The following is a 17,785-nucleotide window of genomic DNA, read 5'->3' as shown; positions in this document are numbered from 1 at the left end:
GAAAAGTTCTTGCAGACTTCTTCTCCCAAATACTTGTCTGTATGTCTAGAGCTTGGTTTGTTGTTGTTGTTGTTGTTGTTTTGGTGTTTTTTTCTTTTTTTTTTTTTCTTTTTTTTCCCTGACACAACATAGAAGGATCTGTCACTTACAGATCGGCCGGTGTTTTCATCTGAATTTCTTATAGGATGATCCTTAGAACAGGAATCACTGTTCTCACTCAATAAATGGCCTGTGCTGTTAAAAATCTCCTCTTGCACTCTTTGCAAAGAAGTTGGATCCTTTGGGAATGGTGTCAGCTGCCTGTTTCCTTTTGTGCTGTGGCAAAGATGGTCTGCCATGGATTTGTATCCATGATGCTGTAGGATCCATCACCCAAATTGTTTCATTGTTGTCAGCGCCGTGAGGGACCTCTCTTTGATTCAGTCCTCTTGGTTGCCATGGCAGGGAACAGATGCTGTTTTTTTAACTTACCTACATGACAGATTTGTTACCCCAGTAGTATGCAAACTCTTTGAAAAGTAATAGCACAAAAAGACATTCATTTTAAATAAAATAAGCCAGAGCTTTAGTGGTGTAGAACAGTGTGAGTTCTAAACCTCTTAAATATAACTCCTGTTGCCTTCATCCCTGTGTGTTTGCTTCGCTCCCAGCCCCTTTCAAGGAACCTATGGTCACTCCCCCTTGTGTGAAAGGAGTGTACTCGGAGATACTTTAAAATAATGCCAGAGGAGTTGCTTGTTTTCATGAAACACAGAAGGTGTGGATGTCAGAGGCAAAAAGCTCTGATAACCTGCTTAAGCTTCTCTAGCAGTGTTGGTGGACACGCAGGGGGCTCAGGTATGAGCAGGTTGAAGGGAGATTTTGATAACATTCTGGAATTTTTGACAGTGTCTGTGGCTTTTCCTTCCATGTGTTTGGGCAGATGTAGAGTGTGGGGACAAAAGGTGGCAACAATACAAATATTGCCAAGGAGGTCACTGAGGATGAGGCTGATGTCTGACAGAAATGAGTAAATGTTGAATAAGTGTCTTATACCAGAGGGATGACATAAAAGTGAAAATTTACATGAACTTTGCTGCTGGAGTTGTTTCCAAGAGTTTCTGTATGTGAAGGTGTGAGTGAATGACTTCTGTGGGTTTTACACAGGTATAGACTGTATATGTGTGATAAATCATGGAAGAGGTAATCAGAGAACACTGTTGTGTCCTGGGAAGCACTCAGAGCAAATCTGTGTTGTAGTGATCTAAAATAAACAGTTGTGTGTTATTTTTACAGTCTCGTCCACTAGGAATAAATATGTTTTTAAATGTAGTAAAACAGAGTGGCATAATGTAGTGGAAATACAGTCAGTGGAGTAGAAATAATTAAATGAAAAGAGAGTGGTTGATGGTCCTTTAATCTTTTTGTGTGCAACATAAATGACAAAGTAAATACACAACCCTAATAGCTACTTAATGGCCGTGCAGGATGTTGTGCTGTGGGCAAATAACTCTGCAAATGAAGAGCTGCTGCAGGAATCCTTATAAAAAGCGTGGAAGAAAGCGACACAAGGTTTGACTGGGGGAAACTAGGAAACAGATTAGAATGGGATATCACCTTATCACTGCTGTGCTCCACGGGGCAGAAATAACACAAAATCAACTTCTGTTATCTTGGGAATGTCTTTGAGACCTCTGGTGATCAAAAGGATCATTTGAGGCTTCCCAGTGCCTGTAACCTCCCTTGTGATAAGGGGAGGAGTCACATTCTGAGGTTGTGTCCATGGCTGCAGCTGCAAACTGCAGAGCTGAATAAATCATGAGCCAAATTCTGTTTCCAGATTGATGTGTGGATATGATGGGAGATCTCATCATCTCTAATTGCTGTTGCTTATTCCAAGTGGTTCTTGCTGCTTCAGGATGCTGAAAATGCCAACAGCAAGTTAGGTCTGCTTGGTAGTTTTCTAAAATGTCTTTAGTAAGTGCCTCTTACAGAGGAGGGCAGGTTGAAATGTGGATTTGTGCAGTGGAGCAGAAATTCCAGTGAGCAAAGTTTCAATCAAAGTTTAGTTTGGAAGTGTATTTATTAGCTCTGATAATGGAGGGAAAGAAAATAGATCCACAAGTATAGTTTCTAAAATCGAACCAAAGTAAAACAGGAGAGGCTTTGGCCTGGGAAATGTCCTCTGGCATTTTTCATCAATCAAAAATATACATTTAAATTACACTCAATTTATAAAATTTAGAGGGTGTTTTTCTCCTCTCTGTATTTTGTACTTTCCACAAAGCTGATGAGGCCTTTTCTTTTCTTCCTCTGATTTCTAATCTCCTGATGTTTTGGGTAAAGAAGTCCGTTTCATTAAATCTCTAATTATATATTCAGTATTCAGGAAACTCCTCATTTCTCTGTTTTTTTCGGCTAATGACCACTCCGCTTCACTTTATCTCAAAGCAAAATGTGTGATGGCTTTTATTCCTTCAGGAATAAAGCAGATGGCATTCAGCACAACATCTGGGGGAAAAAAAGAACTCCTCAGATCTTTGAAGTGTTTCTAGTAAAGTAAACACTGTTAAAATGAAATGATGGATTGCTGGCTTTACATGGAATATCCCTGGATGGAAGGCAGGTTGTTTTAGTTCCTGCCTATTTTGAGTGTTTTATATCTAGAGACAGGAGTAGAAATTGATACGTGCCAGCAGTATTTCAGTTTATGACATTTTGTAGAGAAAAATCTTCTAAAAATCAGTGTTATTCCTACTTCAGTTCTGGGAGGAGCACCCTGATTCTCAGTCCTGAAAACACCTCAGTGGAGCTGGGCTGCTGTCAACACACAACATTGCAATTGATTTTTTTTTTTTATTACAGGCCAATAAAACAATTCAAAATGCATCTAAAGCTAGCAGAACTGCCATTAACTCTAAATCTCACACTGTGAATAGCAAATCTACCTTTATCTTCCTCATTTCCATTACCCATTTCTAGATGAGGCTTCTTATTTTAAACAATATTATCTTTAAATTTTGACACCGTAATGTTCTTGAGGTGACAAGTTGTCAACTTCAGGTTATGTGACGAGGAAGGAGATTATCTAAAAGCAGTTATTTGTCCATTTTCTCCTGAAATGCTGGTGGTGCATGCCAATAAATTGAGGTGCTCTAGCAATCCTGTGAAGAGTAATTAGACAGTGATGCATGAAAGAGTGATTGTTTAACCAGTTGGATCTTTCTGAGTGTCAAAAGAACTCTTCAAGCTGTGCAAATCATTATCACTGTGAGGTGATTATGTCTTGTGCTGTCTGTGTGCAGGATTAGGATAAATAATGAAATGAGATTTTTTAATGATATATTTGGAGGATTAGATTTTCATGGCCTCTCTGTGGATTAAGTTTGGATATGCTGAGATGCAGTTTATATGTGAGAAAGAGATAAAGGAGAAGGGAGCAGGGGGAGAAGATGGGAGTGTGATTATCAAGCACAGAGAGATGGCTAATCCAGGTGGGCTTAATACACTCAATTACATTTTTAGAAAGGAATAAACCTACTGAGTCGAGATCTCAATTAAGTGAATCCTATCTTTGAAACACCACTGCAAAACAAAAAATCACAAAATCACAGTCTCTCCCACTTCTCTTACTTTGTCTTTTTCCATTCAAGTTTGAGACATCACAAAGTCCACAATATAAAAACTTCTAACAGGTGAAGGCTGTGTTTTCACATTTTCACATTGTAGGTTTGAGAGTGGTTTTGGGAGGTTTTGTATATCATTTGAGAGGTTCAAGTCTTTTACATTATTTCTCTTTAAGAAATACCCAGATTATTTGATTTCTTCAGTTATAACATTTTACAAATGTCATAACTAAAAATCTCGTAAGTACAAAGCTGTAGCATAATTATTTTTTTTTCTTAATAGTTTATAAGCATTTAGCAGGATACATAATGGAGTTTCAGGAATATGAAAGTCTTAGGAGAATTCATTTTCATATCACTGCTTGCTTCCAAGAATTAGTAATTTAGGCTTGCAGAAAACATCTAGAAATTACAAGTTTATTTTGCCTTTCCTGCTTGTGTAACCTTTGGGCACACTGCAAATGGGTTTTGGCATTTCTGTAACAATCAAACAAATGTACATTTTTATCATTATATTTACAAGCTTAAAGCTCAGGTGCTTTTTCAGCTGCACAACTTGAATCCAGGTTTATTGCCTGCCTTTGGCTTTTGCTGTGGTCTCTGGGATGCTGTTTGCACTCCCTGTGCCTCACGTACCTCATTCTCTAAATTGCAAACCTATTCTGAGGAGAAACTTCATGAGTGTTGACCCACAGCAATAAGCTGCTCTTTTATGTGATCCATTTCGTATTCCACTTCTATTTAGGCAATTTCATCCTAATTGCATTATTTGAATTATGTTATGTTTAATTTTTGTGATACTTGTATTACAAGTATTTATCCTACAATTGCATGCTCAGATATTATTTCGAATTTGTGTAAAGTCATACTCATTTTTTTAAACCTTCACTGGATATTGGGGAAAACTGGACAAACCCCTCTTCAGTTTAACCAGTGCACAATTAAAAGCCATCTAATTTTCTAGTGATCCATTCATGATGGTTTCAAAGTGTGTTATAAATAAAACTTCTTCAGTTTCTGTCAAAGAAGAACTCAAAAATCTTAGCTTCGAAAACAATTTTACTGTCACATTTTAAATGAATTCTTAATCTAGATTCAACTAAGTGGTAAAAAATGAAACTTGAAAGGGTCTGGCTTGAGGTGTAGATAAAAGATTGTCAGATTTGAAAAGGAAGACCTACTTTCTGCTCCCTTTTGTGAAGACTTCAGCAGATGAAGAAAAGGCATTAAGTGAAATTGTAAGAACTAACAAACCAAAAGTGAACAGAAAGGATAATATATACATTTCAAGCTGATTTTTAGAATGATCTTTTAGTGTTCTTAATGTATACTTATGCCCCCTCCCCCTTTTCCCCTTCATTCTGGATTTTACATTCTATGAATAGGAATCTAATTAATTTGACTTTATTCCCAGTGGTGGCTTGGTGTCAGCAAGGAGAACCCCAAGCAGGTAAAACCTCAGTTCTGTCTCCTGAGTGCTTCCTTCAGTAGATGTTCCCAGTAGAGATGGAGAGTGCTCGGCTGTGGTCTAGAAATACCACATTAATCATTTGAGAGGCCTTTTCCTGCACAAGTGTGTTTCCTCCTCCTCAGTTCCTCCTGTTTGAGGTCTAATTGCAATGTTTATTGGCAGAAATTGCATTAATTTCAAGTAGATCTGGCACAGGGACTGCACATTGCTGGTGTTCACACAGGTAGCACAGACAGCCCATCTCCAATCTGTGCTCCTGACTTTGGAGCAGCACTCTTTATTCAGTCACCTCACTTTTTATATGGAATGACAACCACTTGGGAGACATTTTCTGCAAAATGTGACACAGACGAGCAGTACTTGACAAAATTGACATTAGAATTTGAAAGCTGTATTTTTTTCAGTGTTTTATCAGCTCATTCTTCAATAGTAAGGGGAATTGGAAAAATAACAGGGTAATAACACAAAGTTGAGATAATCTGAAATAACTCTCAAAACATTTGTTCAGAATCACCAGCACACTCCCTGTTTCATAGCTTCTGAAACTTTCCTATGGTACATGAAGTAGGAACAGCTTGAGTCCAAAGCAGTGGGAATGGGGCTTGGGAAGGGTCTGGAGTATCAGAAATGTCTGAGGGAGCTGGGAGGGCTGGTTCATACTGGGGAGAAGGCTCCGGGGGAACTTTCTGGCTATCCACAACTCCCTGACAGGAGGGGCCAGCCAGGTGGGACCAGGCTCTGCTCCCAGGGAATGAGGGACAGGACAAGAACAAACGGACTCAAGCTCTGCCGGGGGTGGTTCAGGTTGGATATTAGGGAGAATTTCCACATGGAAAGAGTTGCCAGGCGTTGGAACTTTAGTGCTGGAACCCAAGATATTTAAAAGCCATGTGGATGTGGCACCTGGGGACATGGGTTAGTGGTGGCCTTGGCAAGTGCTGGGAGGACATTTGGACTCAGAGGCACTTTGTCAACCTTAATGATTCCATGATCCTATAACTCTGTGATCAGTAGAGACCCAGCTGTGCCTGAGCTGTGTGCTGTGGTTGCACATGGATGTTTAGTTTTGTATTGATCAGAAATTATATTTACATCAATTGTTTTAAGGCTCATTAGCCCTTTAATGCAGATCAAAGCTATCACTGTCTTATTACTCATCAGAATGACTCAAGTGAAGTCTCTTTGACCAGAGAGAAGTTTTCAGGTCCTGAGTATTTTCATGGCAAAACAAATGTGTGGCACAACTCCATTTGTGTTTTGCGACAGTTACTGTCTGACTTCATCGTGAGCTTGTTACGTGAGAAGTAATTTTATTGCATTTTCTTTTTTTTTCCTCCCTCTTATAAGCAGCAAAAGAGTGGGTTTAAAAAAAAATAGAAAGCACTATTGTTTTTAGAACACTGCAACAAAATATAGAAGTGATAGCTGTAGCACATTTCTAATAGCTGGGCTGAATCATATTCTGTTCCTCTAATGGCATGCATAATTGCTTCAGGTTTTCAGGCGTCCTTCAGCTGCACTTATTTAGATTAGTGACTGTTGCATTTCCATGGAAACCTGCAGCAGGGAAAAAAAAAAAAAACCCTCTTGGTACAGCGTGGAACTGCAGGAATGTGGGCTTTGAGCCTTGTGTAAAATAAGGCTTCTCAGTTGTGGTCAGCTTGGTTTGGGGTTTTTGTTGTAGCCTGCCCTCTGCAAAGGAAGAGGAGTTGCCAGCAGCATGTTGTGTAGCAATTCGGAACACTTGTCAAATCCTACATTCCTTGATAAGTTTCAACTTTTTGAGTGTAGTTGAAGGAGTACGTTTTGAAATTAAATGTCTGGGGTGTTTTTCTCTGTGGGGATGCAGAAGTACCCAAACCCCAGGTAAGCTGGTGAGAATCTGGCTAGAAAGTCAAGGTCCAAGAACGGAGTTCATTTTGGAAGTGTCATGTGGAGCTCTAATGAAGATCACTGAGTTATGAAGTGCATTGGCAGGAATAGAAAAGTTTTATATGGCTTCCCTCACTAAATGCCTGGAAAACATACTTACTTCTAAAAACTTTGCACAGTACTGTTGCTTTTCTCAATATATGGTACAATCTTTATAGGCATTGCCTAACATATAATATCTGATTTTTAGTGCATTCTTAGAAAACTAAATTCTCAGCATTCTCAGCAATTTGTTCTCATTTCCAGGAGTGTTTAAGGTTGCAACATGGATTTTCAAATGCATTCATTTAAAGTAATAGCCCTTATGTGTCTACACAATGCTTTAAGGGCAAGTACCTTCTACACATTTAAAAAGTACAATTATTTTTGGATTTGGCTCCTTTCCTGCTGCAGTCATCCTAAGTATTTGGAATACTGGTGTAGGTTCTCTCTGAGTAAGCTTTCAAACTAATGGTGATAGTTTCTCCTATTTGAAAATTAATTATCTGTGGTCTGGCTCTGAATCCTATGTTACTTAACAGTCATCAATGCAAAGTATCTCTAACCATATCTATGAATTATTTTTATATTTTATACATGTTATTTATTTTATCTATACATAACCACAGCTATGTATTCTGATAGAGCACCACCAGTTCAATTGCTAAAGTCTGGTACTCCTGTTAAAAGTGGTGTGGTGTTTGTAAGTAATTTTTCGTTTGTATTTTTGAATTTGTAGTTGAATGTTGTATTTTAGACAGATGCAACAGCATGGTAAGGCAGCAGTTCTTCCTGGTGGCCAAAAAACTCCCACACCCACATCCACACCCACATCCACACCCACATCCACAGCTCTCTTTCCACCCTCATCTTCCCCTCCCTGGTCCTTTGTAAACCTGGGTACCACATTGCTTTGCAACATCTGGGCTATTTGCTCACTCTGTCTGGAGTTACAGCACTAAATCAAAAGTTATTCTGAGGTCCTTATGGTGGAAGTTGCAAAGTGTTTCTGTCTTTGCTGTGTTTCAGTCATATTCTATCCACAGTGAAAATCAGACTGAGAAGTCCACGTGCACAATCAAGGCAGAGGGGGAAAAAAAAGGAGAGCTGTGGTGAAATAGATTGTGAGGTTCTAGGAACTTCCCACGTATCTCCCATGCTCAGCAGCTTCTTATGTATTCAAAATTTTATCTATTATTGAAGGCAGAGAATTTGACAGATCATTGATCCTGAGTACAGCTGGTGAAGCTTTAGACTTGAATGAAGCTTCTTGTAAAGGGAGGAAATTGAGGGGAAGCATTTGTATCACCATTGATGATAAAAGTCCATAATAACTCTTGTTGAAACTTGCTGTACATGAAAATTAATGATTTTTGAAATTGAATAGAAGAATGGCTTTCCAGGGCCTGTTTTTCCTTACTCAGCCCAAAATAATTTCCCATCTGTTCTTTCCGACTCAGAGTGCTCAGTGACCTTCTCCCAAGCAGTTGGTTGCCTTTGTGGGACTGTAAACATATCTCAGGTAGGAACAATCCCTGTCATGCTGAGCAGACCACAGCTCCTGACACACAAGCAAATGCAGAGTTCCTTCACAATCCTCTAATGGAATTTTCCTAAATTTAATGCAAAGTCACTGCATCAAGGCTAAGTCACCTGGCACCTGCCCTTTGCTACAGGCCATCATTTTGGGTTATGCTGCTGCCATCAGTGAGAACCCTGATATTTGCGGGAAATATTTGAACTGTGTGCTGGGGGGATGAAAAATGTGAAATAAGGTGTTATGATTAAAAACATTCGTACCCTGAGTTAGTTCTGAAGAACTGGAACATTACACCACCTGAGCTTTGTGAGTGAACAAACCATCCTGACCTTCAGGATAAATAACATTTACAACAGATGATTGTGCCAGCAGGCAGCTCATCAAGACTTCTTTGTTCTCCCTGAATTTGAAAAAGAAGATGCCTTTATTTATGTGTGCAGGAGCACTTTGGGATTGACATGGAGAGCTGGTTTTTATGAGGCAGATGTACGTATTGTCAGGCCACAATTAAACGTTAGGCAAAGTGCACCAAAGTTGCTCTGTTTTAGCCTGACTCTGTAAAAGCTGGGTATTTCAGCAAGGATCAAACTAGGTGCACATGTACCAAAGCCATGTTCAGCTGCTAGAAACTCTGAGGTCATCATCCAGCTTTTTACAAACTCTTCACTCTTTTGTGTTAAGATGCATTTTAGTCTGTAAAACAAAGAGGGGAAAAAAAAAAATCTTTCCTTTCTCAATTAATTTCCTTTGGTGAGATCACCCAGAGCTGTGTCTGTGCTTGTCTCAGACAGAGTGGCTTAATCCTCTGCACCAGCTGAGACCATGGACACAAGACTGCCACGAATGGGTTGGAAATGAGGGGCAGAGGGAATGTAGACCCTCAGAATCCCAACAAAAGAACTTAGGGAAAGATCAAGCAACCATTACCACATTTTGAAAATATTCTGAAAATGAGGGAAGAGCTGCAAAATTCCAGAATTGTACAAAGAGCTGGTAAAATTGTTAGGACAGTAAGAAGCAAATGCTTCCACAATACTTGCTGGGGTTTTATTTTTCAGGTTTAAGTAAGCTTTTTGTTCAATTAAAGGGAAAACTGATGACATGGGAAACACTGTTCTTCCAAAAACATGCCTCTCCAGCAGGTCCAAGTTGCATATTTCAGTTATTACGGTTTCTCTTGCAAACAAACTTGCTGATTCACTCCATTGATCAGCCATTTCAGCATCCTGTGTGGGTAAACAAATTCACTGTATTCCAGCTAATCTTCCTCTAAGGATGAAGGAGAGAATCAACACTCAGTCTCCATTTCTTTCTCTGAAAGTAAGATTTAGTAGGGAAAAGAAGAAGGAAAGGCAAGGCAGGAGGACACCCAAGGATTTGTTATTCTGGTCAAGTTGTCCTTGAGATGTTTTTGTGCTTATTCTCAAATCTGAAAAACTTCAAAAACCACATAAGATTTGCTATTTTTCGGCTTTAACTGAGAGAAAAATTGGTTGAGAGCATCACTTCAACTGAACACTGGGATCATCCACAAACTGAAACAGAAGAAAGTGAACCATTAATTAAAGGTTTTCATTAATCTACTATTTATAATTCCTTCATCATATGTTTATTTTCTCTTGATCCTCACAGTTTATCCCTTCAAATGAAGCATCAAAGTTTTTGCCTCAGATTTGCAAAGATATGAAAACGATTGTAGTTTCTTCTGAATTCTTGGGTGGTACATATCTGCAGATTTCACTTTCCTGAGTTTTTATAACCCTTTATCAGAATTAACGACCAAACAGTTAATAGATAAAGTTTCCATTTCTAGTTCTTCATCTCATTTTTTGTACATTTTTTAGAATCCGTAATTCTGCTCCACATGATTTAGAGAAGTATCCCTGAATTTCATCTTTCCTATGGCTCAAATGTAATACTAAAAGAAGGCAATAAGAAATGTCATGTTAAACAATTGTATCATAGGCCTGAAAAAACTTCACACATATCACCATTTTAACGTACCATATTTAATAGAAAATCCAGTTTCTATTTTGGTGAATCTCCATTTTCTAAGGGGAAAAGGGAATTAGTAAAATAAGTTACTGAGACTTCACAGTTTGTGGTATGAAGAATATTTGTGTCTTTTAATGTGATTATTTTCTGGAGCATCATTTGGTAAGGTAGATATTTTGGATATGTTTGGGATAGAAAAATGCATGGTGTTAGTGATGTTTTCAATCCCATGAGCTTTTTCTCCACATTTCCTTATGGGCAAATTTGGATCAATTTAAGGAAAACATTTTAAGATAGGAGGCCTGTCTTGTTGCAAACCAGCACAAGTATCCTTGAACTGTGAATTTCTGCTGACTTTACTATTAGTCTGCTTTCCTCAGCTTTGAATCAGTGCTTTGTTTTTAACTTCTGGTCTAATCCTCAACTTAAATGTTCGGGAAAGGGTTTTTCCCCCCAGGAAGAGGAAGGTGCAGCGGGAAGGCTTTAACCTCTGCCACTGTTTTGGGTGTTGCACCTGCAGAGAGCTGTGCCTGAAGTGCTCTGACAGAGCATCTCTCAGAGTCTGTTGGGAGTGAAACATCTCCCAGGGCTGTCACTGGGCGAGAGGGAAGGAAGAAGGAAAGGCTGCATGTTTTGGGGCAGGGATAAAACCCACCTTTACCCACCAGTGGTATCTGGGGAGAGCCTGCTGCTCTCGGCTGCCTCCCAGTATGACAGCACAAATCCTGCTGTCCACTGCTATTTCCTCTGTTCGTGGCATGGACATGACTCTGAACCTTTCCTAGAGTGCTGGCAGGCTCTGACAGCATCCCTGCTGGCACAGCATCCCTGCTGGCACAGCATTCCCGCGCAGTTTCCTTGGAAACACTGCGCAGAAATGCCCTGCGAGGAGCAGCAGGGAGGAGACAAGGAATGGAGACGGTTGCTTGGGGATTTTTTCCCCCTCCTAGTTCTTTACCCTTCCAAAGCAATATCAAATATGTAAGCAACCTACTCCAAGCAGGAGTGTCAGGGTGGGGATCAATTGTGGGCTGGCTGCTGGAACGGCCCCACAGTTGTTACGTGGGCTGAAATGGCACGAGTGGCCTGATCTCTGTGGTTTAGTGTCCAACATTTATTGCTTGCTTTTCATGGCAGTGGTTTTTCAGCTTTTGGTAATGTCTGTAAGACCTGCTGGAGTCCTGTGGTCACTTATGAGACTGAGACAGGGAATCTGCAGGAAGTCCTATGTTTATTTGGAAGGAAGTCCTTACAACTCCTGAGGTGGAGAAAAGAGGAAATGTTTTCCAGCTACACTTTCTCAGTGCTCGTCCCTCTTCTAACCCTATAAATTGCATTCTGGAAGGGCAGGCTTTGAGCCTGTTGCACACTGAGATGTCTGCAACAATAAATGATCCTAATAAAGAAACAGCTGGGGCTTTATTATTTGGATTGCCACTATTGCCCAGGGCACACATCTTATTTCTGGCTTCAGTGGAAAATGGACCAGGAAAAATTGTTGTGTTATTATGGTATTTACTCTGGTAAAATATGGGCTTCTCAAGAGATACAGAAATTTCTAGTGATATCCCAATGTTTCTCTCTTCTGTCAATATAAAGGAAAAGGGGCCATTTCTGCAAACCTTGAGTTTTGTTCTACCTCTTAGAAAAGCCTTTTGAACTGATCCAACTCGATGTAGTGACTTTTCATCTGTGGTGATAGATGTTCCTCTCAGTAAGAATGCAGTATTGTTAAAATAATTATCTTTATTACAATAAAATGGCAAAATAAGGTTTTTCTAGACCTTCTTGTCCATATCTTCTTGCTGGTCTTTCTAATCTGTCTGCAACCAAATTTAAGAAGAAATCCTCAAAAGATTCTGTAAGTAAAAGCTTCTTTAATGGTGACGGGGTTGCTAGTCTTAGGTGGTCCTAACTTCCTGCAAAAGCATTTTGAAAAAGAATGCTGGTCTTAAGAAAACCTGGGACATAAGAATGGGTACAAATCCAGGGAAACCTGGAGCTAACCCCTTGATATTAATATACCTATAACAGCGTTATTATGCTATATTTGGCTTGAATTCAGAACAGCATTTGTTAGGCATTTGGCTATGGGTTCTTTGTGTTCTTTTGTCAAGTCAGAGAATGGAATCCCTTTCCTCTTTCAGTCCCCAGCTCATTCTGATGGCAGATTCCTGGTGCTCCCCCCTGCTCCTGGGTGTGTGTATTTATGCTGTGTGGTAGGCCAGCCTGGAATCTGAGTCAGAGGTGAGGGAAAGAAGGTAATTAGAGAACTTAACACAGCAGCCTGGGAAACCGCCACTTAGCCTCGAGTTCAGCGCCTTGCAAGCCTTCTGTTTTCCCAAAGAATCCTTGACTGCACACAGAGGAGTGGGGGGAAACAGAGGGGTGGCAGAGCTGGGGAGCAGATCCAAGCTGCAGCTGAAGAGTGCTGGCTCTGCAATCCTGAGGAGCTGAACAAAACTCTCCGTCTTGCTGTGCTTTCCCATCCCTCCCACCCACTTTGTATTCCTTATAGCACTGAAATATCACGCTGTAGAAAACAGATTCTGCAGGGGGAACATCTGGCTCCTTAAGGCTCAGGCAGTTACCTTAAGATTTCAAAATATTCTTCATCATAATTTATTTCTTGTAATCATTTCTGAGGGACTTCTGAGAACAGACTAGGGAGAAACTCACAGTGGGCTCCAGGTTTACGATTTTTTGTGTTTCTTCTGTTTATATCTCTTGGTGTGCACCTGATTCTTAGAATGGCATAAAAAAGGAATATTGCTCGGTGGGGAACAGACTGCAATTTGTGCAGTAGGAGCAGGAATTTTGGATAAAGGAAGACCTTTTAGGCAAAAAATACAGGTTGTAGGTGAGTGACAAAGGGACAAAATAAACTAAAGTGTCAAGTAGAGTTCATCTTATAGAGATTTTTCTCCCTCTCTGGCCATCCTGTAGGATGGAGGCTGGCTGGTCTCCACAATATATATATAAATGTAAATATTTTTGTTTTTTCCTAGTACTGCTTTTCTTGGACCTTGCCAATTGGTGCATAGCTCTGAAGAAATATCCTTCTTAGTCTTTTAGCAGCTGCAATCTACTTGTGCATTTCCAGCTGGAATTTCTCTGTATTATGGATGTATTTGGATTTATGCCTCGAGCTGGGGGCATGATCCAGTTATGTGTCAGCTGCACTGGTTAAAGAAAGGAAATATGCATTTTTCCCACCCTTCTTCCCAAAGTCTGCTTCCCAGGACTTTCTCCTGCTCCTTGGCTGTGTTCAAAGCCCTTCCATCCTGCTCTGATGTTCTTTTTCTCTCTGCAGTCTTGCCCTTGCTCACTTGACAGCACCAATCTCTCAGTCATTTGCACCATCCTTAAAAGCTGTGCCACAGAAGTGCTGTGCCTTGAGGGCTCTGTCTGTCTTGGAGAATTAATAAAATCTGTTGGAATTGTGTCAGGCTGTCCTCCCATGGAGAGTCCCTCAGCTGTGCAGATGAGACTTTCAGGGTCGTAATCTAAACCAGAAACTTTTCCATCTCATTTTTGATGTCTCTTAGCCAAACCAAAGGTGATTTCATTGGAGGACTGAGCTGTAGTTAGGCAAAAATATTGATTTGCATATTCTGGCTATTTTCTCAACCTTTCTGACATCTGTTGCAGATTTTTCTTCTTTCTTCTTCTATTTTGCCTCTTAGTTATAAAAGAACCAAATATTGGACGCAGAAGTTTTTGCCACTGAGAATATGAGTGGAGCTTTAAAACTTGTGAATTATGTGATTCATGATCTCCAAGAAGTTCTCCTTATTCACTTGATGTGTCTGATGTGATAAAAGAATATCTCCAAAGCCAAGACTTTTTTCTCCAAAATGCCTTGCAACTACTCATTCACTGCGAGGGAATATAAACAAATACTTCAGCACTTGATTAAGAAATACTGAAGTACTGAAAATTCTTTTTTCTCTTTGCAGAAACACGAACAGATAGAACAAAGAAGCTGTTTAGACACTACACGGTTGGGTCCTATGACAGCTTTGATGCTTCAAGGTAAGAATTTTTCCTTTTGGTTGCAATCTGTTTACAAAACCTTCCTGGGTTTTATTTAATTGTTACTTTAGGTTGAGGCTTTGGAGGGGAAGAGGGAAACAGATCACTAAACAGAGCTTCTGGGTACCATTTAACTTCTCAATTGGTTTTTGTTGCAGTTTACTTTGTTTGGATGGGATGGGTGTAGAAAATGCAGGAGCACTGAAGTCACGGGTTTTTACTGTTTTGTTTTGTGAGTGGTGAAAGAGATTTGTTGTTCTGAACAGTGACTTTGGAACCTGAGTAGAACTGATGCTGCTGGAAATGAGAAATTTGATTATATATTTGTGGAGAAGTCATGATTTTTAAGCAGGTTCTTCTGCCCCATGGATATACCTTGAACATACAGCTGACTGCTGGTGGAAAGGATGACCTTTAAAACACAGAACCTCAGTTAGCTTTTGGTGTCTTCTTGAAGAAATTTTGGTGGCATACTGAATGTCCAGTGTCCAATTGGAAATGGAAATGAATGTCCTGAATGTCCAATTACAGCTTGGTTTTTTTTGTTTGTTTGTTTTTGTTTGTTTGTTTGTTTGTTTTGTTTTGTTTGTTTGTTTGTTTTGTTTTGTTTGTTTGTTTTGTTTTGTTTTTCAAGGATCCACATTTATGGTAGGAGAGAAAAAGAAAAACTCTGAAATGTGTAAAGCAATGGCAGTGTTTCATGTGGCAAAAAAAAAAAAAAGTGGTTAACTGTTGGTTTGTTGGTTTTGTTCTGAGATCTTAGACTTTGTTCTGAGGTTCAGGGATAGTTTCTATGTGACTTGAACAACCTGGGGAGGAAGTTCCCAGTTGGACACGATGTGATTGACTGGGGGAATCTGATGATGGTAAAGTTGTCAAGAGAAGCTGTGAGCCCATACTCTGAGACAAGCTCTGCAGAGCAGACTCACTGGTTACTTGGGACATTTGCAGTGAGAAGAGTTGGCTTTTTGCAAGGTTCTCAGAGTGATCATTCGTTTACAAAATCCAAAATCCAAATCCATATCTGTATGTCTCTATATTTCAGTGTGAATGGATAGGGTTGTTTCTGAAAAAGGGAGGAGCTGTGTCTGCTGCGTGTTGCCTCACTCGGAAACTCCACTTGAAAACCTCCTGCTACTTTCTAACAGATTTTTTCATTAAAAAATGTAAATTCCATCAAAACCTTCCTTTCCACCTTTTTTTTTTTTTTAAGTAGTTGGTTTATTTCTCTGTTGTTTTGAGGTTTTTGTTTTTTTGTAAAGGTATTGGCTTTGTGCAGTGCAATAGTAAAGCTCTCAAAAAATGTACCTTTACCTGATTCAGAACTGAGCAGGAGAGATAATCGAGAAAAAATGAACTTTTGTACAAACTTATATAAATTAGTTATTAAGTGTGTCTGCAGTTGATATCTATTAATTGTCTGAGTAGAGAGGGGGAAAGCAACAGAGTTCTTCTGGCAAGGTTTGGAAGACAACTCTCCTTGAGTTTACACAGAAAATCAGAGATCCAGTGGGTCCATATGGAAGGGTAATAGTGGAAATTGAGAGGAAAATGTAGGAGGAGGCAGAATTAATGTGAAATTCCAAGAAATTTCCAAGTGGAAAGGTAGACTTGCTTAACACATTTTTTCAGCAAAGTATGATAAATCTAGAATTTTTGTAAAGTAACACCAGAAATACTAAAAAAAAAAAAATAACACACCAAGGTGTGTTCCAGGTACTTGACTGAGGCTGCAGATCATCTTTTTGTACCTCTGAACAGTGATTTCACTGGTGCTTGCGTATTGTTGCTAAAGCCAAAAGAAATTTGCATTTCAGAACCTGTCTGGAGATTAATATCTCTTGGTGGCACATCCAGATTTAATTCTTCACAAGGGCTTCTTCGGGGAGGGGAATTATTCAAAGAGGCAAACAAGGTGTGAAAGTGAGAGCAATTTTTGATATTGCCAGGTTTGTACTGCTTTGATTACTTTCTCTGTTATCATTTAGTATCAAAGTCGGGGAAGAATACATTAGAACAGATTTAAAGCTGGCAGCAAAGGTTTCATAAACATTTGTCAGAAGGCAATTGTGCCTCTGTGCTAAGAACAGCTCTGAATCCAAAGTATTAACAAAGCTGATCCAGTTCCTTTCTGGAGATGATGTGGGGGAGTCAGGGGAAGTGTCTGCTCCCTTCTCTCTTTCCTTCTCCCTCCCAAAGGGCAAAAACTGCTAAGTAGAAACACTCTGTTCAGAAATCTATATTAATGGGCTTATTCACATGCAGGAAAATACATTGTACATGGCTTTTTTCATCTTGAGGAAAATGTGCAGCCTGAGTAATGGAGGTTCATTAAATCCTATTTCAGCTTTGCATAAGAGATCAGTTACCCATATATTAACTTCAGGAAAATGGGGAGGATGCTTACTAATGTGGAGAAAGGCACTGAGACTTGCTTGCCCATGCAAACAGTCACTAAATATCATTCAAATATAATATTTGAAACTACCAGGTATGATGTATTATCTGCTTTAAATGCTGATGACATACCCTCAACAGGGAAAAATTTCTTTTTAATGTCTATCCTCTTTTAGTTTAAATCCCCACTCCTTGTCCTAAAGATACACCACTAAAACTGCAAGGAGATAATGCAAGACTGCTCTGCCATATCTCTGAAGTTTTCCATCTTCCCTGGATTATTCAGCAGTTAATTCAAATGCAATTATTCGTAGGGCATAAATGAGTTGATTCATCAAAGGTTGAATTCCAGTTTAATAACAGAAAGTATTGCTGAGGCACAGAAAGGATGTTTGAATTAAAAAAAAAATCTTTATTTTTGAAAAACTTAAAGCTAAGGTAAACCTTTAGAAATTATCATTATCTGCTTTCTAACTGAAGTGAAGGAATTGATTAATTCTTTCAAGATGGGACAGTGGATTGTTCAGTCAGGAAAATATGTGGAGTTAATTAGTTGTTTAATTTCAAATGTAAAATGTTATCACCCTTTTAAATGGAATGGGATTGATAATACAGTGATAACTTGGTTTTATACTCCGGAGACATAAATAATATGAGACAGTGTGCTGCTATGTAAAAATGATAAACTTGGTGTGGTGGAAAACATGATCCACTGCCTCCATGAATTTGGGAACTTTAGGACACGACAGTGTAAACTTTTCCTACTGCATTCATTGCATCATCTCCCACCCCCAGCAGCAGCAAAAGCCAATAGCACAATTGGATGCCAAC

The 17,785-nt window shown here is 39.4% G+C and overlaps 1 protein-coding gene across 2 annotated transcripts in view; it reads left to right on the top strand.

The window, feature by feature from the left end:
- SHANK2 (SH3 and multiple ankyrin repeat domains 2) overlaps positions 1-17,785 on the top strand; it is a 241,380-nt gene that overhangs the window by 99,721 nt on the left and 123,874 nt on the right. For both annotated transcript variants that reach the window (XM_062494312.1, XM_062494313.1), the window contains one exon: positions 14,482-14,557. In XM_062494312.1, coding sequence (XP_062350296.1) covers positions 14,482-14,557 — 76 coding nt within the window. The remainder of the gene's footprint in view (positions 1-14,481; positions 14,558-17,785) is intronic.

The sequence above is a fragment of the Cinclus cinclus genome, chromosome 6 (assembly GCF_963662255.1).
Source record: "Cinclus cinclus chromosome 6, bCinCin1.1, whole genome shotgun sequence".
Classification (NCBI taxonomy): domain Eukaryota; kingdom Metazoa; phylum Chordata; class Aves; order Passeriformes; family Cinclidae; genus Cinclus; species Cinclus cinclus.
Note: the sequence above shows the minus strand (reverse complement) of the source record. Positions and strands in the feature narration are given on the sequence as shown.